This window comes from Strix aluco, chromosome 8, assembly GCF_031877795.1.
Source record: "Strix aluco isolate bStrAlu1 chromosome 8, bStrAlu1.hap1, whole genome shotgun sequence".
NCBI lineage: Eukaryota > Metazoa > Chordata > Aves > Strigiformes > Strigidae > Strix > Strix aluco.
Window position 1 is genome coordinate 20,747,183 of NC_133938.1, and position 20,692 is coordinate 20,767,874.

General features: G+C 38.0%; 1 protein-coding gene across 3 annotated transcripts in view; it reads right to left on the reverse strand.

Moving 5' to 3' along the window:
• The window catches only part of DPYD (dihydropyrimidine dehydrogenase), a 367,570-nt gene that overhangs the window by 112,970 nt on the left and 233,908 nt on the right, over positions 1 to 20,692 (reverse strand). For all 3 annotated transcript variants that reach the window (XR_012624149.1, XM_074832563.1, XM_074832565.1), the window contains 2 exons: positions 4,819 to 4,887; positions 2,271 to 2,354 (listed from right to left, as the gene is read on the reverse strand). Coding sequence is in view for 2 of the 3 variants with exons in the window: in XM_074832563.1 (XP_074688664.1) it covers positions 2,271 to 2,354; positions 4,819 to 4,887 (153 nt within the window). In the remaining variant the exon portion in view is untranslated. The remainder of the gene's footprint in view (positions 1 to 2,270; positions 2,355 to 4,818; positions 4,888 to 20,692) is intronic.

Here is a 20,692-nt window from a genome sequence, read left to right on the forward strand (position 1 = left end):
TGGGGAAAAAAAAATAAAATTAGGAGTAGAGCCAAAATACTTCCTAGCACTTTCTTGTCTTATGATGGGGTCTCAAGGGGCCACCACACACGGAAGCCCCCTGAAGGGCCACTGATAAATCTTGTCACACGTATCATTATTTTATCCAGTTTATTCTCACCCTTTGCTTCGTTAAACTACATTTAAAGCCACCATAATTTAATTTTAGTCAACTCTGAAGAAGAACCTCAGGATCTGGCCCTCTAAAGATGGCTTGTTTTATTCATATATTTGTCTAAAGAAGTAGATTCTTTTCTGAGCTCTCATTTTGGTGAGACAGTTAAGAAAACACAAGAATATATTTAAACAAGAGTAGTATATATTAAACATTTAAAAGAATATCCATATTGTATGGGGAAGAGAGAAATTTTATTATTATACAAACATATATGTATATATAATGTAATCTTCTTCTTGGTTTATGGATCTGATCTCCTCCAAGGAGAGTCACAAATCCACACGATAGCCCTGAGTGCTCAGATTTTGCATTTGGTTCTCTGATTTTACAATAGCTGAAAGATATGTAAAAACTCATGTAGCCAGACAGCTCCCTACTGACTACACATCTAAGCAACTTCACATGCATATATTATTCCAACCAGTGAAAGCTGGAAATAACATATGCCAAAAAAAAAAAAAAAAAAAAAAAGGCAGAAAAAAAAGCATGCATGAAAGGAGCCTGTTTCAGCTGCTGTGTGAAGCCTTCCAGGCTCTCCCTAACCAAACCGCACCCTTCTACAGTGCACTGCCATCTCAGGTGGGGACAACCCAAACTACTGAGTTACAATCTTCAGAGTGAAGGGTAGGAATTGCTACATAAACTTATAACAACAGCCACTATAGCTCTTTGTTGTTGAATGTAATTCAGGGAAAAAAATAATAATAACTATTATAGTGTGGTCCTGGAGGGTTTTTAGAACTCTCTCCCATTTTTAATCATAACTTTGGTTAATCACCACTGACTATGAAAAGCATCCAGATTACTTTCATTAAAAATAATAATCTGTAGCATAGAAGAGATTGACATAATTTTGTTCATAGAAAATAATAAAATGTCCTGTGTGCTGTGCCTGACAATATTGCTATGATAAAGCTGCACCTGAAGTGTGTCCACAGTTGCATAGAAATGATTACAGCTCCTATTGCCACCCTACTAAAAGTTTCAGAAAATTAATGGTTTAGTTATCCAACCACACCTCAGTTCTTAAAAGTTTTGTGTTTAACTGAGGAAGTCAGGTTGAATTAAGGTGTCTACTAGCCCTCTCTAAGGGGATCAGTGGAATAGTATGTGTCAATTTTAGGGCATGTAATCATGATTCCCACTCTGCATCTCCCTCCTCTTGTTTTTCTCCTCTTCCCAAAACACAGTAAGATGGGAAATCAAACAGTTTTCAGACTTACAAAACTTTGATGGTCAAACTCTAGAAAATTTCTCCCAGTAGACTGAACCAGGATTTTCCAGAGACTTCCAAGTTCACCACATTTGGGCATGTTTCAGACTGAAAATAAATTTCAAACTATGACCAAAATGTGCAAAAATCTGAAAACTTTAAAAGGATATTAGTATGAGAATTGGCTCATGGATGTTTATTTTCTTTTCATGGGCAACACACATTCTCCTAACTGAAGTCATGGGATGTATTGATAAACTGCATCAGATTTCTACACAGCGGACACATCAGGCAAAGATAATTCCAAACTAAACTGTATAAACCATCAAAATCTATAGGTTACAGAACAGGCTCTTATAAGAGAAGACATTAACTGTAGGTGGCACTACCAGAATGTATGCCGTATTCCGTGATTCTAAAATACAGTTAGGTTCATAGGCCAAAAATTGTGAAATGAAATATGTGAATATCTCATGTCCTTCAAAATCATTATTGATATATGTAGTAGTTACTGGGTTGTGATCTAAAAGATATCTACAGGGCACTGAAATGGAAACCAACGAATTCTGTCCAAGCGCTTTTTGGAAATTATTTGTTTTCATCTTGTTCCTTGCCAAATACATAATGCATTTTTGTTCTCAGCAAAACTAAGCATTTTGTATATTCTCAGCTTCTGTCTTCTTTTTCTTTTGCTTTCAGCACTAAATATTTAAACACATTCAACCAAAAAATCTCAAGCTAGTAATCTGCTGCTTGTGTCTTCCCCCCGAGGTGTAACTTTCAATGTGGTAGTGCAGGATTGCTGAAGAGACATGAAAGAGATTGCGGTTACAGTCCTACCTGCCCACAGGCCAGGCCCATGCCTCTCTCCCCCATACCATGAGGACATGATAAATTTAACTCCAGTGCATCTGCACCAGCAACCTATGAAACATGCAAAGGGAAAAAAAAATGCAAAATTAACTTCAAGTAATGTACTCTTTCCTGTAGCATTTACTGTTTATGTTAAATGAATTTCTTTAGATTTTTTTTTTTTTTTAAAGAGAAAAAGCTATGGTTATGATAGCCTGAAAAGGAAATGTGTTGATTATTACAGAGAAAAATTTCAAAAACTGATGTGGCTTCCTAAAATTACAAAGGAAATTAAAGTAAAAAATAAATTTAAAAGACACAAGCACAATAAGGAGTGGGTTCTGGAAAATGTTAAAAAATGAAATGTAATTGCAGGGCCTTAGGGCAGCACTGCAAGTGAGGTTTGGTAGTCAGTGCTACGCAGGTGCTTCTGTGCTCTGAAGAACTGTGACTCAGTAGTAAATTTCTCCTTTCTGCTTTAATGATTTTAGTCTCTAAATTTTCTACAGGCACCTGTATTATGCCATAGCTTTTGTCATTATTTTTTTTTTGTTTCTGAAGTCAAACAAGAGAGTATTTTAAAAAGTCTATATTATTCATGTTAATTTCTCCTCCACACCCTGTATTAGCTACAATTAAAAGGCAAAGGAGCTGAGGTGCACAAGGGCAGCACACAAACATGCTCCTCTTTCTCCCGGCTGAACTGCTCCAGCCTGAGACGAGGACCTCTCCTGTTGCCTTCCACGTGGCTGTAACTAGCATTTTGTTTTGCATTTGCATTTTGCTTTTGCTTATTGAACTGGAGTAGCTGCCTGCTGTGTGGCCATGGTTCAGCAGCTCCCCGAGCACGCGAGCAGGGGAGAAGCCATCCATCACTTTCAGGAATCCTCCACGTCCTGGCCAGCTCTGCAAGCCCAGCCATGCCGTGCTGTTGCTGGTGCTGTCGGCCTCCGTGACAAGCTGACCTTTTGTACGAATAGGTCGTCCTCCTGCCGAGAGGCACTCCGGTCCCTTCTGGGGCTTCTGCTCTTTGGAAAGCCACATCTATTACCTTCTAGGTAGGCTCCTACGCATGCAATTAAGTATCACTGCTCTTCAGCTGTGGATTCCAGAGCACGCCAAATGAGAGTGCTGCTCTCCACAGAGCAGAGACTAACAACTACTTTGCAGAAGAAAGTTATATCACATAGGTTACACATTATTGAGTGCATTTAAATAACTACTTTTTTCTAAATGGCTAACATTTAGACAAGATTAGAACTATCTGTCTTAAAGTTGGATAGCAGTACCACTGGATTAAAAAAGAGGAGCAAATGGCACTATAAAGCCATTCATCTTAGTCAGTTTAAAAGCAGTACTGCTCCTGTCAAGCACAGATTCCACAAAAGATTTCATGGTCAATTAGGTAAATACAGGTATAAAATGGACTAGTGTTGAAGATCACCTAGCTAATTACTAATAATGTTTAATTTCACTTCCCTAAGTCCCCAAAGTGATTTTTTTCCTTATAGGTTTAAAATGGTCAAGGAAAACAGAGAAGTGTCTTCCCACATCACCATAGAAGGGGCTTAGGACACTGTGAATAAAGAAACAACAATGTCCAAACATACACCTTCAGCCATATGAAAAAACAAATTCAACATATCCACACCCACATCTACACATATATAAAAACATGTATTAAAATTATATAAGACTTATAAAACATTTAAATCTGAGCTAATGATAGCACTAATGCTTATATTTGTTAAAATCTTCCTTATTGATCTGAAACTATGCCTTTTGTTTCCTCTAGATACTTTATGTAGAAAAACCCGGTTTTATTTAAAAACAACAACTTTGTATTACAGTCAGATATAGACACCTTTCTGAATGAAATTACTGTGGTCATAATCAAGTATTTCTTAAACTATTCCCTATGGACACAGGTACATGTTTTTAAATAGTTTTTTTCCTTCAAATTGAATAAAAATTTCAGGTGCATAGTCTGTTTGCATTTGTGTAAGACTGGATTTATATTACAGAAAGCCTGCTGACTGATATTATATATGCTGGCTTTCTCTGCTATCATTTTTGGAAGTCTGTATTAAAACTAGAATAGCATTAAATGAGCCTTTTATACTTTAAATATTCAAGAGTTTTATATTCAAAATTTCTTCTGGTGCTGTCAAACTAGTGTGCCTGTAGGCAAGGTAAGATCAAGTTAGGCTCTCAAAGGTAGAATTAAATTTTATCAGGGCATCTGTCATAATATACAGTTTACTTAAAATGCAAATAAAAAGTATATAGATTCAAAGACTAAAGGCTTTCCAGGTATTGCTTAAAAATCCAAGGGACCATTTTTATGAAAGAGAATTCCTTTAAATTTATATTTCCATCATTTTAATGAAAACACAGAATAAACAAATTATAATGGACATGCTTTAAATTCTCATTTTTCATTTTGAATCTATTTCTTTCAAGAAATTCCTTATTGCAGCACTTGTTTTTAAGGAGAATAAAAAAAGATGCAGAAACACATTTAGAAAACTATTACCTCAGCCATTTTTGAAAGTTCAGTCCAGTCCTCCCTGCTATAGCTGCACATGATACTGGCAATCAGAATCTGTAAAGAATATATATGCAATTATTTTAAGCCATGGTACCAGATTTTGTAATGTAGTACTTTACCGTGACTCCAGATATTAACTGCCACTACCTGCAGGTGGGAACTACCAGCTGTATACTACTAGCAAGTATAGTGAAATAGAGTTGTATATTTCACAGGGAATGAGAAATAGTATACAAAGTTGTCTGTCTTATCCCTATTTTTTAAGTCATTCAGGAAAACCAGCAGGTCTAGGGAAACACACAGAGGACTTCGCATTCTCTTCATGATGCAATAAAGTGAGAACAAAGGCTGTCCTAGACACAGAGCCCACCAGGAAAACTGTCAAACAAACTTGTTTCTGAGGTCAGAGGAATCAAGGTGTTTACTGTTTATACAATGCCAGAAGTGCTTGGGGCTCTTTAGAGGTAGGTAAGACATAAGTGCAAGCATCTACAGTCTAATGTGGCAGCATACAAACACAATATTCTAGCTGACTTCAGGAAGCCAGGACACGCCAAAACCAGCCCCCTGGAATCTCATACTATGCAAGTTCCAGACAGTGACAGGCAGCTGGCACCTGCCTGGTTTTGTGCAGAGGCAACTGGGAAGAGACTCATAGGATGTGGGGAGAATCTGGGAGGACTGGGAGAGTGGCACAAGGAAATTCAGCTGTTGTTTTCCCTCAGTACACATTTTATTTCCTATTCGCTGGCTGTGGCCCAAGTTCCCCAAGAGCTGCTTCTGTGTATTGCCTTTCCTCCTCACTGCACTGAGCATCTTTCAAGACCAGCTTCTGCCTGTAGCTGCTGCTGCCTCTAATAACTTTACTGAGGTTCAAGTTTTTAGGTAAAATAAGTTCTAATAGGATTCTTCTGGGAGGGCAGCTAGACACACCTTTCCAGTTGCATACAGTCCTATTTACTGTTAAACAAATGTTAACTACTCTTCCAGTCAATGTCCAGTTCAAGTAACGATGTGAATCTCCAAGACTAAAACCAAATCACTTGTTCTGGAGTCATCAAAGATCATCAGACACTGAAACTCTGAAGTCGATAAATTTGTGGTGAGATCAGCAAAGAATTCAGTCCAGGAACTCCTGCATGGAGGACTTCTTAGAAGGATGAGGTTTGCAAGAAAAAAGCAACGGAGACCTATACCTATATCGCAGCAGCTAAAAGGTTAAATGAGAAAGAGAAATCACAGAACTTACAAGCACACTACTGGCTCAGTCGCTGTTCAAAGGAAACACCAAGAGAGGACAAGAGAAAAAAACCCAGACACTACCGGCTCAGTCTGTGTTCAGAGGAAACACCAAGAGAGGAGAACAGAAAAAAAAATTGGGGCTACACTCTTGTTTATTTAGCCCTCTTATGTGAAACATACAAATATTTCACATGGAAGTTTGATTCACAGATAGGATGAAATTTAGTTTTAATCTTTTTTTGCTTTCCAAACAAGTTTTACTGTCAGCATTAATATCCGGGGTGAGGCAAATGTGTCACTCCCAGTCAGTATAACGCTTCTCTTGAACATTCCCATAATGCTGAGGCTTAATGACTCATTCATATAAAGCAAAATACTGAAAAGCACAGTGTAGAAAAACTGTCCAATACACACCATTGTTGGAAACTCTAAACTCCCAAATTATCTCCATAAGAAGGATGAGATATTTAGTATCTTTAGAAAGGAGGGAAATATACTTTAAAAAGGAAGGTAGCTACAGAGAAAATTAGAGATGGTGAGGTTTATCTCTTCGTATTATCTATTCATTTAAAAGGACAATACCACTTATCATCATCATTATTTCCATTATTTCGCTCTGATGAATCTCTACCTATCAATTCACCACCCACCTACCTGCAGACTACCTACCCATCCACCCTTCTGGCTGATGTTTGCAAGATGGGAATCTTTTGCGAAGGAAAGCATTTGATGAAGTGCCTACCTTACTTGCAGGTGCCCATTTGTGTGCACCTCTGGCATAAATATAAGACCAAGCTTTTCATTAAACGCACACAATCATTACTGGCCATGCTTTTATTCCCCTCTTGACAGAGGAAAAAACTCCCTCTCCTCTACCATACTTCTTTTCTGCTGTGAAAAACCTTATATAGCTCTATAGGTCAAATGTTTATGAAACAAAATTTGCTCTATGTTCTATTTGAATATCGAAGATAATTTGAGTACTCCAGAAATAAATATAAATGTCTTTAAAATGACTCTAATATTTTTAAAAACACAAATTGTGAAAAATCAGTTTAAGAAAGTATATATGAGAAAAATTTAGAGTAAGAAAGTAGTTAAAATATGCACTAACTGGAAGTTTAGATAGAAACTGTAGCTTGTCAAATTCACACTTTTTAGAAACTAACTAAAGCAAAAAAAAAAAACCAACCAACTCAGACACTGACAACATGATAAGGATTTTCACAGTTGCAGTCACAATCCAAAGTATATCAGAAATCTACACAATTCAGCTTTAAAACAAACCAAATTTTTCAGCAGGGAAAGCTGTAAGACAACAAGGGCGGCTGACTATATTCACAAGTAGATGAGTTAGGTTATGTCAAGTGTTATTAATGAAATTTGAAAATTCTGCTGGGAGTGTACAAAAGAGGAGGAACAAGATCTGTGATGTTTCAAAGAGCTGTTAATTAAGACAACATGTTTATTTAATATTGATTAGTTTTAGCATTCACATTTAAAATTAAGTACATACTTTTGACAGGAGCAGTGCTTTACAATAACAAAAATAACTGAAAGAAAATATTACATTTCTGCCATGACTATTAACATGAAACCATGATCTCAGAGGGAATAATGAAAATTTAAAAATAGTAAGGATTTTATTCTCCTTTTTTTCCCCAGTGTTCTCTTATAACTTGAAATGAAACTTAATTCCTAAGGGAAAATATCCTCCAGCCCTCCATGTCAACAAAATTGTCCTTCCTCAAGTGACTTTCTTCCCCAAAATGCCTCAACGGTCTTTTCATTTGGAATCAGTACCCATGACAAAAAAATAATAATTATTGTATGTGGACATTTAAGGGCACTATCTGTGATGTTTGAAGTTTGAATCTACTCCTAAAATCACACACAGGAATTTATGAAGAAAACATAGAATATTATCTCCCATTACCTAGAAAGAGAATAGCAAGAAAGAAGAATAACAAGTGATAAATATCTGAGTTTTTATTGGAAAGTAATAAACAGAAATTGTATCACATTTCAGCCTCTCAGCTTCTTCTCACTAGTTTAACTTTTTTTCTTTACATCTTTGGTGCCTACAACGCCATGTACCACATTACCACACTTGCAACTTTAATAGCCCCAAACAGTTGGTATATCACAGAAGTCCAGAGCATGGCCCAGGCCAGGAGCCTCCCCAGAGACCACACCCTTCCTCTTGACTCCTGAAATTTTCAGTGGCAACCTGACATGAGTTTAATTATAGTTGTTTAAAGCACAAGTGCAAGGCCACACCACTCTTGCCCGGCTTATAAAAGTAGACTACCGATAGATCTTACAATAAAGTTGCTGCTAAAGGTTACTAAGTGGTAAATGAAGGTTGACTAAATTGCAGCTTTGTCATAGCTTGAGTGAGGGCTGCCTGCAAAACCATGCATGATTGAAGCACAGTGGAATCCCTGGCCCATTTCTTATTCCAGATCAGAAGCATAGCTGGCATATGCTGTTCCCTCTTCTTCATCCAAACTGGTATTTTGCCTATTGTTGAGAGATGCTGCCTACTCCGCCTTCCGTCAAGGAGTGTGGCGGCCCTGCAGACCTCGCTCCCTCCCTGATGATCACTGTGATAGATGTCACCAGGCAAAGTCTTTACGCACTGACATTACACAAGGTGATAGACAATTTCTCCAAATGCCTATAAAGGGATAAACACGTTTGCTACAGCAGACACTGTTTGGTGTACAGGATTTTCTTGACCATTCATGGAAGAAGGTCTACAATAAAACTTTTTTTTTTGTTGGCGGGTAGGGAGATGGAGAAGGGAGGTATATAGTATACCATTTAGGACATGATTGTAAGATGAATATACTGTAGCTAAAACACCTAGTAAAAAGCTACATTTCACACAATTCTGTAACAAATGCATTAGTAGTTGTTGTACTTAAAGGGACACTGACAAGGCGCTTCTCACAATCCTTAAAGTATTTTTTCTCCCTGTTTATAATAATCCCCTGGAAGCTTAAACTAGAATCTATTTCCCTTGCGAATGTTTTTTTCTCTTCCATTATCTCTAGGTGGATGTCTCATGAATGCAAGAGTGTTAAAAGAAATAAAAAGGATGAGGTTCGCCACTGTGTATATTTTCAAGTGATCTTTCTTCCCTAACGAATTCACTGCAAGAGGTTGCAAAACAAAAGGAAGGAGAAAAAAAAATAACTGGGCCTACTTTGGGTCAGACAATCCTGAGAACATCTATTTAAAGCCAGACAGCAGTAAAACTCTAGGTAGACAATTACCATTTGTCCTGTACTGCTCTGCAGGGAATAAGGTAGTTTTAGTATACTCAGAGTCTGAAAAACTCTCATGGGGGGCTGGATTTAAATGTGAATACTGTCGATTCCTGCAAATTTAAGAAAAATTCCCAACAGGCACAATGGAATCACAATCCTCTACCCTCATGCCTGTAATAACTGTATTTATTTTGGTCATCTAACACAGGCCATAGCCCATATCTGTTCCTAATCTATTCTTCCAGGTCTGTGTATAATCTCCCCGCACTTCAGGAAATTCAGTCACCCATATAATTTCTGCTTTCTCTTCCCTGCCTGTCTCTTCTCATTGCTGCACCAGGCTTGAGGACAGCTCTGCACCAAGTGTCCACAGATGTTTAGACAATGTCAATGGCCTCAACCTGCACTCCCTTCTGTTTTCTCAAAGACTTGCAAAAATCCCCACAATTTTATTTTTGATGTGGACAGCCCTTGCAGAAATAGAAGGAGATCCTTAACATCATCTTTAAGAGACTGTTCCCTTGAAAGCTGTAAAATCAAGAAGGCTGAAGGACTGGTTTTGTAACAGCTACCTGTTTGGGAGATGTGGAACACAATAATTGGTGTGGATAAAGTAGTGCAGAGATTGAAGACTACATTAAGAACCAGATTTCAAATAACTGCAAAATTATTCTTGATCAATCTAAACTTCAGAAAGTATTTGTGTCTGGGTCAGACGGAAAGACCTTGATCTTCCTTTTAAGACATGTTTCTTCCCAAACAACACAGTATAGCCTTGCCACATGACCTGCTTAGTCTGAACAAACTCAAATGTTTTTAACCAAAGTTCCTCAGGAAGCATTTACTAGGAGGAAGCTCGGCACTGAAGATATAGTCTTTCTAAAACAATGGCAAAAATAACATTTATTTCATCACTCACCAGTGGAAAAGACACCTATACCTATACAAGCACATGAGGACAGGAGAACTTCTTGGCAGCTGAATCATTATTTCACAGCATTAATATCCCCTGTCTGTCTGAATGAGGGGTACATGCACTCGGTTCTGACCCATGCCATCTCTCACCCACACATGGTAACAAGTCAACACACTTGGAGCACTTCCTGAAGGCCCTGCACACATGTAGCTACAAGACCATGTGGTCCACCAGGTGCTTGGTGAAAAGTTAATACAGAATGGTTTACTGAGCACTCCTCAGCTATTTCAATGACACAATAAACAATCTTGTAAACATCTAACTGAAAAACACACATGCTGCATATAGACTTCTCATAGTTTATTCACACATGAAAGAATGAAACATACAGACTATAGGCCAGATTCTGGCCTACCCAATAGCTCTTAGATGCAGTCTCAGCAGCAAAGAGCCAGCAGCAAGGGAATAAACAACAGCACCACAGGACTTTCTGGGTTGGTACAGATTTTCCACCTGAGACTTGCACTGCTATCCTGCCTCTGTAACCCTGCCTCTAGCAGAATGCCAGGTTCAGGACAACTCACAGCTATGCCACATCTTGCCAGCATAAAGATTCTTGGAGGCTCACTGCCACTCAGTGCCACTTGCAGCAGTCCTCTGCTTTTCCAAATGGCCACTGGCTGATGAAATGATCATCCTCAAAATCATCCAGCCAGAATTACCAACGTACAGAATATTTCTAACACCCATCCCACAAGAGTACAGCTGCAGCAAATATTCTGGATTGCACAAATGCGCTGAAACGTGCAGTATTGAAAAACAACGGGAGCACAAAGATTTACTGTTGTAAAAATAACCCTCTAGAAACCAGCCTGATTTTGATGCCTAGTAGACCCAAGCAGGTTTGTCTTTTCCTGTACTTTCTTGAAATTTTTGATTTGTTGCAGAACTGAAATAAAAATAAGCCTCTTATTAAAAACTACCTAGAACATCAAATCCCATGCAATAAGAAAGTTAACAATTGTAAACCCTGTCATGTCTCTGAGAAGCAGAGGAATTATCTTGTTATCAATTTAATAATGGAACATTGAAGTAAATGATGCCATCCACTGACACCAGTAACACTGTCTCTCCTGGGAAATTCATGTCGGTAGGAACTGTCAATCTAGATGGATATGGACATATTAAACATTGTACCTTCAGTCCATAAATCTATTCTTTCTATGCTGCCTTAATAAAAAGATTCTGCATGATGATAAAGACAAGCAATGCAGAATGTCTTGACATTGCTGACCTATAATTCTGTTTCTCTTCTCTCTTGCTTTTTCAGGGAGTGGAGAGTAAATAATTTAACAGTCTCTAACCATCTATTGTTTTCTTCCTTAACTTGCACTTAAAATACATTTGAGATAATATGAGTAAATGAAAATGAGAAAAGTAGGAGATATTACTGTGTTTACTATTTAGCTGTCTTCACATAGCAAACCTTCTGAATAAAGCCCTGTCTTTACCTTGTTACTTTATAGAGATCTCCAGTTCGCTTTTCGAAGTGAAGTGGAAGTGAGATACAACAGATGACACAAAAACAGGCCAAACATTATCGGTAAGCAAATAAGCCTAGTGAAGCTGATGATAGGAGTTTGAAAATATTACCGTTTGCTCACCCTACCACATACACAAAATCATCAGGAGCAGCAAACAACAAAGGTTCTCTTCTCAGGCTAAAAGGAGATACTTATTTTCAAAGGCAGTTATTTTTGTATGATGACTCTACTTCTATCAATGAGATTCCATCTATTTAATGAGATTATTTGATGGATGTCAGTGAGTACACTGGACTATAGCTTCAAATTAAAGCCTAGAGTCATTAGGATTTAACATCCTCGGACAAATAAAAACCAAGGGTTATGCACAAACCCATTACTTTGTAAAATAACCAAATGATGTGTCTTTGACAGGAGCATGAAGCTAAACAGATTGCTCTTTAGGACTGGCTGCACCTGCAGAAAAACAAGTGAGCAGCTTGGTGTTGTAACTGCTCCTCTGCCACATGAGACTCAGCATTGTACCAGCCACTATCAGGGCAGGAGTTGAGCTACCATGCCCTTGGCCCTACTTGTACACATAAATGTGTAGGCACAGATCATGCACATTGAAAGTGTGGATACATGAAAAGCTAGCTTTCCATTAAAACACTTAATGAGAGTCCTACCAACTTAGAATACAACTGAAAGCAAAATGTATGGACAGAAAAAAAAAGAAACCTTCTGATGCACCTGTACCTCCCATGCTTCAGGACACTTTTTAATTAAGATGTGGTAATTCCTGAAGAGTGAAAGAGAGATCATGAAATATGAGTTCCCCAAAACAGATGTTTAATGAAAGAAAATACAGCACTTGTACGAAACACTTCGTGGAAACGCAAATATTTTACATGATTAGAAAAAGTATGTCCATTTTATGATAGACTGTTGAAAATTTCAGTGTTTCAGGTAAACCCTTCAAATTCAAATGAAAATTACCCATGTGGCTGAAGACTTCCCTGGAAATTTGATAGAATCTTTGGGATTTTATTGTGCATAGGAAACCTATCCTAGTTCAACCTTTAGTCTCTTTGGTAATGAGTGAAAACAAAAACATAAGTGAAAAGGAATTAGCATTACTGAAAGGAAAAGACGCAAGTTAACAAAGGCTGAATCCAAGAGAAGACAGAAGACAGATACTAACTTTCAGCAGTACTCCTCACAAACAATACCTGCAAGCCCTTGTGGATCTGCCATGCCCCTGCTGTATTTCTGTACTTTCCAAACTGACTTAATATAAAGAGAAAGCAGAGGAGGCCAATACAATATTGCAGAAGCTAACAGAAAAAGCATATATCTAATTCTACGATATTTCAGACACATGCTATGACCTGTAGCAAAAGCTTTACACCAGCGTGCTGACACATTATTGATTCTTATGGCCACATACAGAAAACAAGACTGGCAAAAGGCAACACAAATTTGTGGATTTCCTCCACCTTTAGGAATTTTTATCTCATCAAATTATCTGCCCAGATACACACACAGTCCTTTTTAACACAGTTCTTGGAGCACCTTTCTAATTGTTACTCTTTATTCTCACAGTAGCACAGGCAACTCTCTGCAGGGTGCCCCTCCGAGAGGGGAAGCCAACTGGAGACAAGTATGTTCAAAGGCTGTGGGCTACTCCTATGGAAGGAATGCACAGCCATTGACTGAAAGGAACCCTAAGATCCCTTTCAGTCCCTGACTGCTTCTAGATACATGCAGATATATTTCCCCTATTACTTAGCAGCAAAGCTGATTAACTTATTAGAAAACAAATTCAGTAGAAAATAAAAAGAGACAAAATGCACACTGAATAACTTCATCAGAGTTCCCTAACTCCTGCATTCAGTCAGCTAGCAATTCCCCAGGTCAAATCTGTCTCTCTGCATCCCTGAGAAGTCCATCCTATCTCTTCCCTTGTTCCATCACCCCCAGGGCTTCTTTTAATTCACTTCCTTGGATTTGAAGGCTAAAGAAAACTAGCAGTATTGGTGCCAGTAGGGGAGAAAAATGTAGCTCAGAGAGGAGGGAGAAAAAACCCTCCCTTTTACACTTTAGAGCCCTGTGATCTGTTTCATCATGTGACATTGCTGGTGCCAAAGCAATGCTTGGGAGGAGTAAGTGATTTTGTCAGCCTGGTTGCATCCTCCACAACTCACCCACTCTCTGTGCACCATTATCCTCGTAGTGATATATTGAAAAGCACTGATAATTTACCTGATTTTGCACAAACAGCTCTTAGTTTAGGCTGTTCTGATAGATGAGGCTATGGCCATTAAGAAAGTGTGTGGGAACATGCTATAAGGCTTGTCCTTCCTTCAGGAAATTATCTGATGGCTTTACACGTCAGCTGCATGGGGGAGACCTATCAGTCCCTTAATGCTATTCTCTCCTGTCTGGTCTAGGTATCAGACTTCACAAAGAGGAGAGCTTCTTCACACTCCAAAACCTACCTGATTAATGGGACAGGTTCACCTCATGAAAGGAGACAATCTGCAAACATTCATAGGGCTGGAAACATGGGCTATTTTCAACGGCCAGAGTGGAACCAGTGGGATCCATGCCCACCATAACTTCACTAAGGATCATTTGCAAAAAATTTTTTCTGGGTTATTTTCCTGTTGGAAAGAATGGGTGAAAGAATGGTAGAAAGATACAATGCACACAGTAACATAATAGTAACTGTTCTATCTATTGATCTTCATTTTCTTGTGATACCTTTGCCTTCCTCCTCCAGACACTAGAATGAATCCTTTGAAGAACACTTAAGTTTCCATTTTTTGGGCATCCTCTCTAAATCCGTATAATTTTCTCTGAATGGTCTGATTTCGTAACTAATTTACTTTGAGCAGAAGGTTGGACTAGCTTACCTCACCTCCTGAGGTTCCTGTCAACCTGAACCCTCCCTGCAAAAATACACATGATCAACAAGTATTCTTGCCTCATTCTCTCCATGATCACTTCATACCCTTGCACCAAGCAGAGAGCCACCTATCTTTAGCAATCTGACATTAAGCCTATCAAGCCTTTCCCAGGCACAGGAATCTGCTGCAGTCTGGTATTTGTTCAAACCTGTCTTTTATCTCTATATTTTGCCTTCTGTTCTCTCATGCAATCTTCAAGCTATCATCTTTGCTCCCTTTTGAGATCTGGTTCATTGCTGTCTCCACTGTCTCTTCCTGTGATCTTGCAGGTCCAGTGTGTTTATTTTTCTTCCTTGCTACCTACCTTCAGATTTTGTTCTCTCTCTTCACCACGTACTAAAGAAAACATAGTCTTCAGTTCTAAATTTTCTGTTACCATGCAAGCTCGTACAGCTCTGCTTTTTAATAAGACTCAGTTGTTATTGAGAGACAGATCAGACCCACAGCCCAGCAGCAAGGCCATCTCTACAACTACAACATGCCATCCACCTCCCTCACACACAACGCACAAACCTCAAACTGCAACAAAGCCAAATACCAGATGCACTTACATACATTCATTGATTCCTACCCAGCTTTCACCTCTGATCAAAAGCCCTCCTGACCTGGTGGAAGACCACTGTTTCTCATTAGGCCCATATTAATGGGAGCCCTAGGCTCATTTAACGATAAATCCGTATCAACAGTAGCATTTCTTATGTAAAATTAATTCTTGTTGTGCTTTTCAAATGATTAGCATTAACTAGCACTCAATAGCTTCTTGACAGTAACATATTTTAGGATCTTTTAAAAGAGAAAAGAGAGAAAGTAAGAAGGTGAGACAAGGAAGAAACATGCTTTGGGGACTACACAAAAACTTTTTTAAAAAAGAGTTTCATATATAAATATTTCTATAGTGAAAATTATATTAAAATAGTCCCTTAGCAAAGAAAGAAACTACTGTCTGTCAGGCACAGAACTTTTCAAGAAGTGAAGATGAAAATCCATATTTTCTGTTGAACTTGATCTCTTCATATATCCTTATCATCCCCTGATATCTCCCAGCCAGGCCAAAAATTCAGTGAACAACAGTGCCAGTATGCACCAAACCTCATAATGGCAGGTCTTCAGTGTTCCCATCTGAGATATGATCAGAAGATCTCATGAGTGGGTAGCTTTATTTTTTTTATATGCAGACATTATAATTTACTTAAGTAGCTAGCTGTTATGTCTGATGACCCAAGTAGTTTTTTGGCTACACTTCAGCAGCAAAGAAGATACAAAATTAAGGGCTGGAAGTTGGCAGCTACTTTCTGACTAATCTTTCCTCCTCAACTGCTAGTTCCACCCACCACTTCATCTTTTAGGGAAGCTTATCTGAAGATGCTGAGAAACTGAAAGAGGCCTTACTATTTTCACTAAATATTTGGATGTTTAATAAAATTGTTATCTAACTTGTTGAGCATACTGCTATGTGACTGGACGTTCCAAAATTAAAATGCATTGAATAGTGTATAGGATTATAGTCTCATTCAAATGAAAGCACTGTAAGACCAATTGCCATCTAATGTTAGAGAGATTTTTATCAATGACCCAGTAGTGAGTATGTGTGCTCCCAAAAAGATAAACTGAAAATACATCAGGTGAAATGTGGATGCCTCTGGCAGAATCAAAGGTGGAAGTCCACCCTTTACCTTGAGATGCACACAGGTAAGAATTTGGGGTACCTATAAAATTCACACAACCTCTAGGTACTCTCACCTGAGCTGTAGTTAACTTAAATGAAACACTCTGCAAGTGTATTCAGATTTTAATATGGAGGTATATCTCACATAAATGGCAAGGTGGCCAAGAACGGTGTGGCTAAGAATAAGTCTATCAGATTCTTACACTGCAAGAAAAGTGCCACATGTTTTTAGAAATGCTACCCTGAAATTTAGGAATAGAGCTTCAGTATAATTTTTTTCCAAACCTAAGACCTTAACTAGCTGTTATGTATAGACACAAACAATCAACATAAATACAATTTTATAATTGTATAATAAAAAAGAAAATGAAACTTGAAATAGATTAGGAAATATGAGCCTAAAAATTATGAGAAAGATGTAAAAATAAATGAGCAAAAACCATTATTCCTGGGAGTTGTGAGACAGAGGTGCATCAGCAGGAAATAGGACAGAAAAGTACTCCGTTGTTTTCTTAGAGTTTACATTTCACTTACATGGCTCATAACAAATGTATTTAACTCTCCTTGAAAGAAGTCTTTAAAATATTTATTTGGGTTTAAGTGTTGAGAAAATGAGTATTTATTGTCACATTTTTCCTTCAACAATTAAAAGCATATACTATCTCCACTAGACATGCACACAAGGGTTAGATGCACAAACAAGTTACTGATTTATGAGTTACCAGTAATTGGCACACCTGCAGCAATCAACTACTTCAGTGCTCTTTCAAACCCCATAAAATACAAAGCAAGTCCAGTTTGCTATGTCTAAAGTTAAAGAAATTCATATTAACTTGAATTAGCTCGTATTTGCTGCAAATTACAACTATGCACACAGGTAGTTACCGTACTGACACACAGTAATTTGCTATCCCATGGTAATTTGTTGGCATGTCTGTGCTCACATAACAGTATGTCATACTAATACTATATGAAGAGACAAGTTTTGCTTTTTGGGTCCTGCTGGCCACCTGATTTTACATGTTTAGCAGTTGCTACTTAACCTTAAGAGCAAGTACAGTTCATTAGTTTCAACCAGAACATAAAAAAGGAATTAAAATATAAAAAGCAGGGTGAACTGAGATCTAGAATATGGAAATGTGACAGATATGAGAAGTTTGATGAAGAAGACTGTGAAAAAGTTTATGATCATAGTTCTTAAACTCAATGTGCATAAAAAGTTCAGAAGCTATCAGTAGTGTTGAGAGTGTAGATTAAGATCAGTTCAGAGCCCACTAAGAATTCTGCTAATCTACATGTTCCTCTCAGTGGATAAGGAGAAAAAAAAAAAACACATCTTGGAACCCTTTATTCCCACATTTTGCTCTGAATTTGAGATCTTGCCACAGCCCCCCTCCCCAGAAAGCACAGGAGGCTGGGATATAGTCCAGCTGCTGTCAATCAGACTGAAGAGCTGGCTTCAATTGTGATAGATTCAAGCATGTGCCTCTGCCTTTCTTGTCTAAGCTAGAACATGTCTGCATAGAGCCAGCTATCCTACTATTGACACAGTTCATATCAGTAAAGTAAACTCTTTACTTGCTCCTGAACAAAAATAAACAGTTTGATGGTATAACTGCATCTACACTAGGGTTCTGCCAGGACAGCAGTTAGATGCGATTTTATTTTTAGTATTCCTAGCCTACATAAGTATGTGAGCAAGACTTTTAAATATAGACCTAGCCTTCATATTTTTCTTCATTAGAGCTCTAGCAGAATGCCAAAAATGTAAACCACATCACAGAAATTAAGTGCAGAATATGGGCTATAGGAACAGCATATACTCACTACTGTTATCAGGTATAAATTTGTTTTCTTCTTATTATTGTAATATACATTACATAAAAGAGAAAAAGCAGAATTATCTAAATCATATACACTCGGTGCCTCATAAAAGACTAAAATCATATTACAGCCAGTATAAATGAATGTCAAAGCTACTGTGCATTTTAAAAGATCAAATTTTGTAATTTACCCAATTGCCTATGACAAACATGAAATGGAAATCAGGGAGAAGTATTTGGGGATAAATGTTTTGCACAGGTAATAACGCTAGCAGAATTTTGTCATTCTTACAAACTTTAGATTTTAATTTTGATGGATCATTGACTGTTAATAATTTCAAAATTTTGCCATTTGGGGGTTTATTTTTTAACATTGCTACAAGGTCATTTTCTCCCCATCCGGTGGTGACACTACATCCTAATATTAAAACAATAACTACCCAGAAAAGGGCATTTCCCAGGGAGTAATGACTGGCTGGGAGGAGTTGATGGCCCGAGGCACTGCTGAGGGCCATTAACCCTGGCCGGTTATTAATCGCCAGGAAATGCCCTGCACCAAGGTTGTTATTGCTATTTTAAGCACAGACGGGGGGGGGGGTGGGGATGGTGGGGTGTGTGTGAAATGGACATCTTAGTGTACAGATTTTTTTAACACATGATGCCATTTCCTTTGTTGCAGTTTACAGAAGACATTTCTAGAAAGAATGAATGTTCTGCCTGATACCCAGCCAGATTTCACAGATCATTTTGCAGCACTCTATTGTGCACACAGTAACTTACCAAACTGAGAAAACAGTTGGGGATTTTAAGAGCTTTTCTTTTCTCTCTAAATAATAGTCTGCATAGAAAAATGAAAGGAAATTCAAACCTTAATAAGATGAACAAAAATATGCAACTCTTCATGTCACTGTCAGCAGAATTGCATTCTAGCAACATCTTTTTAATCACACTGTCTTTATGTTTAGTGCATTTCCTTTGTCGATAACTCCTCCTTAATGACCATTCACATATCTCTTCAAAAAAGGAATTTTTAGCAGCAACAGCCAAAGCACATCCTGAACCAGCTTCAGCTGATGCTAGCCATTAAGGAGTTTGTCTTTTCCAATAATCAAGCAGATTGGGTCATTTTCTAGGAAATGGTTGGTGAAGTATTTCAGAAACTGCTTTAATTTTCTCCTAGTTCTTACCCTAAGGCTAAAGTTTTAAAGATGTGTTCATAGTCCTCACAAAACTGTGAAAATTGTTCTTTTCTTGAAGGGATCAATAACTCACTCTTCAAATCAAAAGGATATTCTTAGCGTATGTACAAATAGTCCTCTGACTTACTGAACTACTTACTATTTGTCAAACCTTAGCAGTGAAAGCAAAACAAACAAAGTAAGCCATGGCTTTATAACAGGCATAGGAAGAAAGTATAGTTCTATACTGAACTAGTTTGACAGGTTTCTCAACAAAGCGGTAGTTTCCAAGTGCAAAACATAAAAGATCTCCCATTTCTCCTCAAGGTCCTAATTTGTCACCACAAACATACATGTACATCTGAATCATAGACTGATTGTAAAAAATCTCACTGAATTTACCATGTAGTTCTATTATCAATTAGAAATTGAAGTTTCCAGCAAAAGATTTGTGCTTTCTTAACATAAAATTCCCCCAAATTGATGGACAGAGTGTGTGTTTCCACCTCTTTTCCAGATTAATAACCATATTCTTAAAAAAAAAAAAAAAAAACAACCCAAAACATAAAACCTGAAATTAATATTGTGGCAGTTGGGACCAATCAACATGACATGTACTGCATGATCATCTGAACATGCTTGAACAGACATTGTCTCTGGGTAAATTTTTAGCAGACTTTCTGTGTTTCTATACGTAGGATCATCTGTAGTGACCCTCTGAAAACACAGCCTTTCAAATCTTAGTAAATTGAAGACAGCACTTGAATTACAAAACTCTTAGCACATCAGTTCAAACCAGTACAAAATATATCTTCATCTCAGTTTGAGTTCAAATAATGTAGTTACATGCTAATCAGGTTGTCAAAATGTAATACAGGCACAATGGTCCAAAGGTTGAGACAGGACTGGGAGGCAGGAGAGGGTTTCTGATCCTGGGTACAAATCTAACAGCTTTTTGTGCATCAACTATGTAAACCCATAGGAGTCGGTTACGTAGCTCAATACCCTTTCTCTGACATGCACCAGCAGCAGCTCTTTAGGGCAAGCTTACAGTGGTATTTCCCTAGAAAAGTCCCCCAGCTTTTACAAAATCTGTGGCACAGAAATTTCCTGAGCCAGAGGTGATGCACTACATAGCCTTCTCCAAATAATTTTTCCACTCAGTTCTTTCTCAACCCCTATCACCAGCAAAGCCCTGTGAGAATGAGCTCCACAGCCACAGTGGCACATAGTGAAGTGTCTCCTGCTGCTCATTTCCACCTAT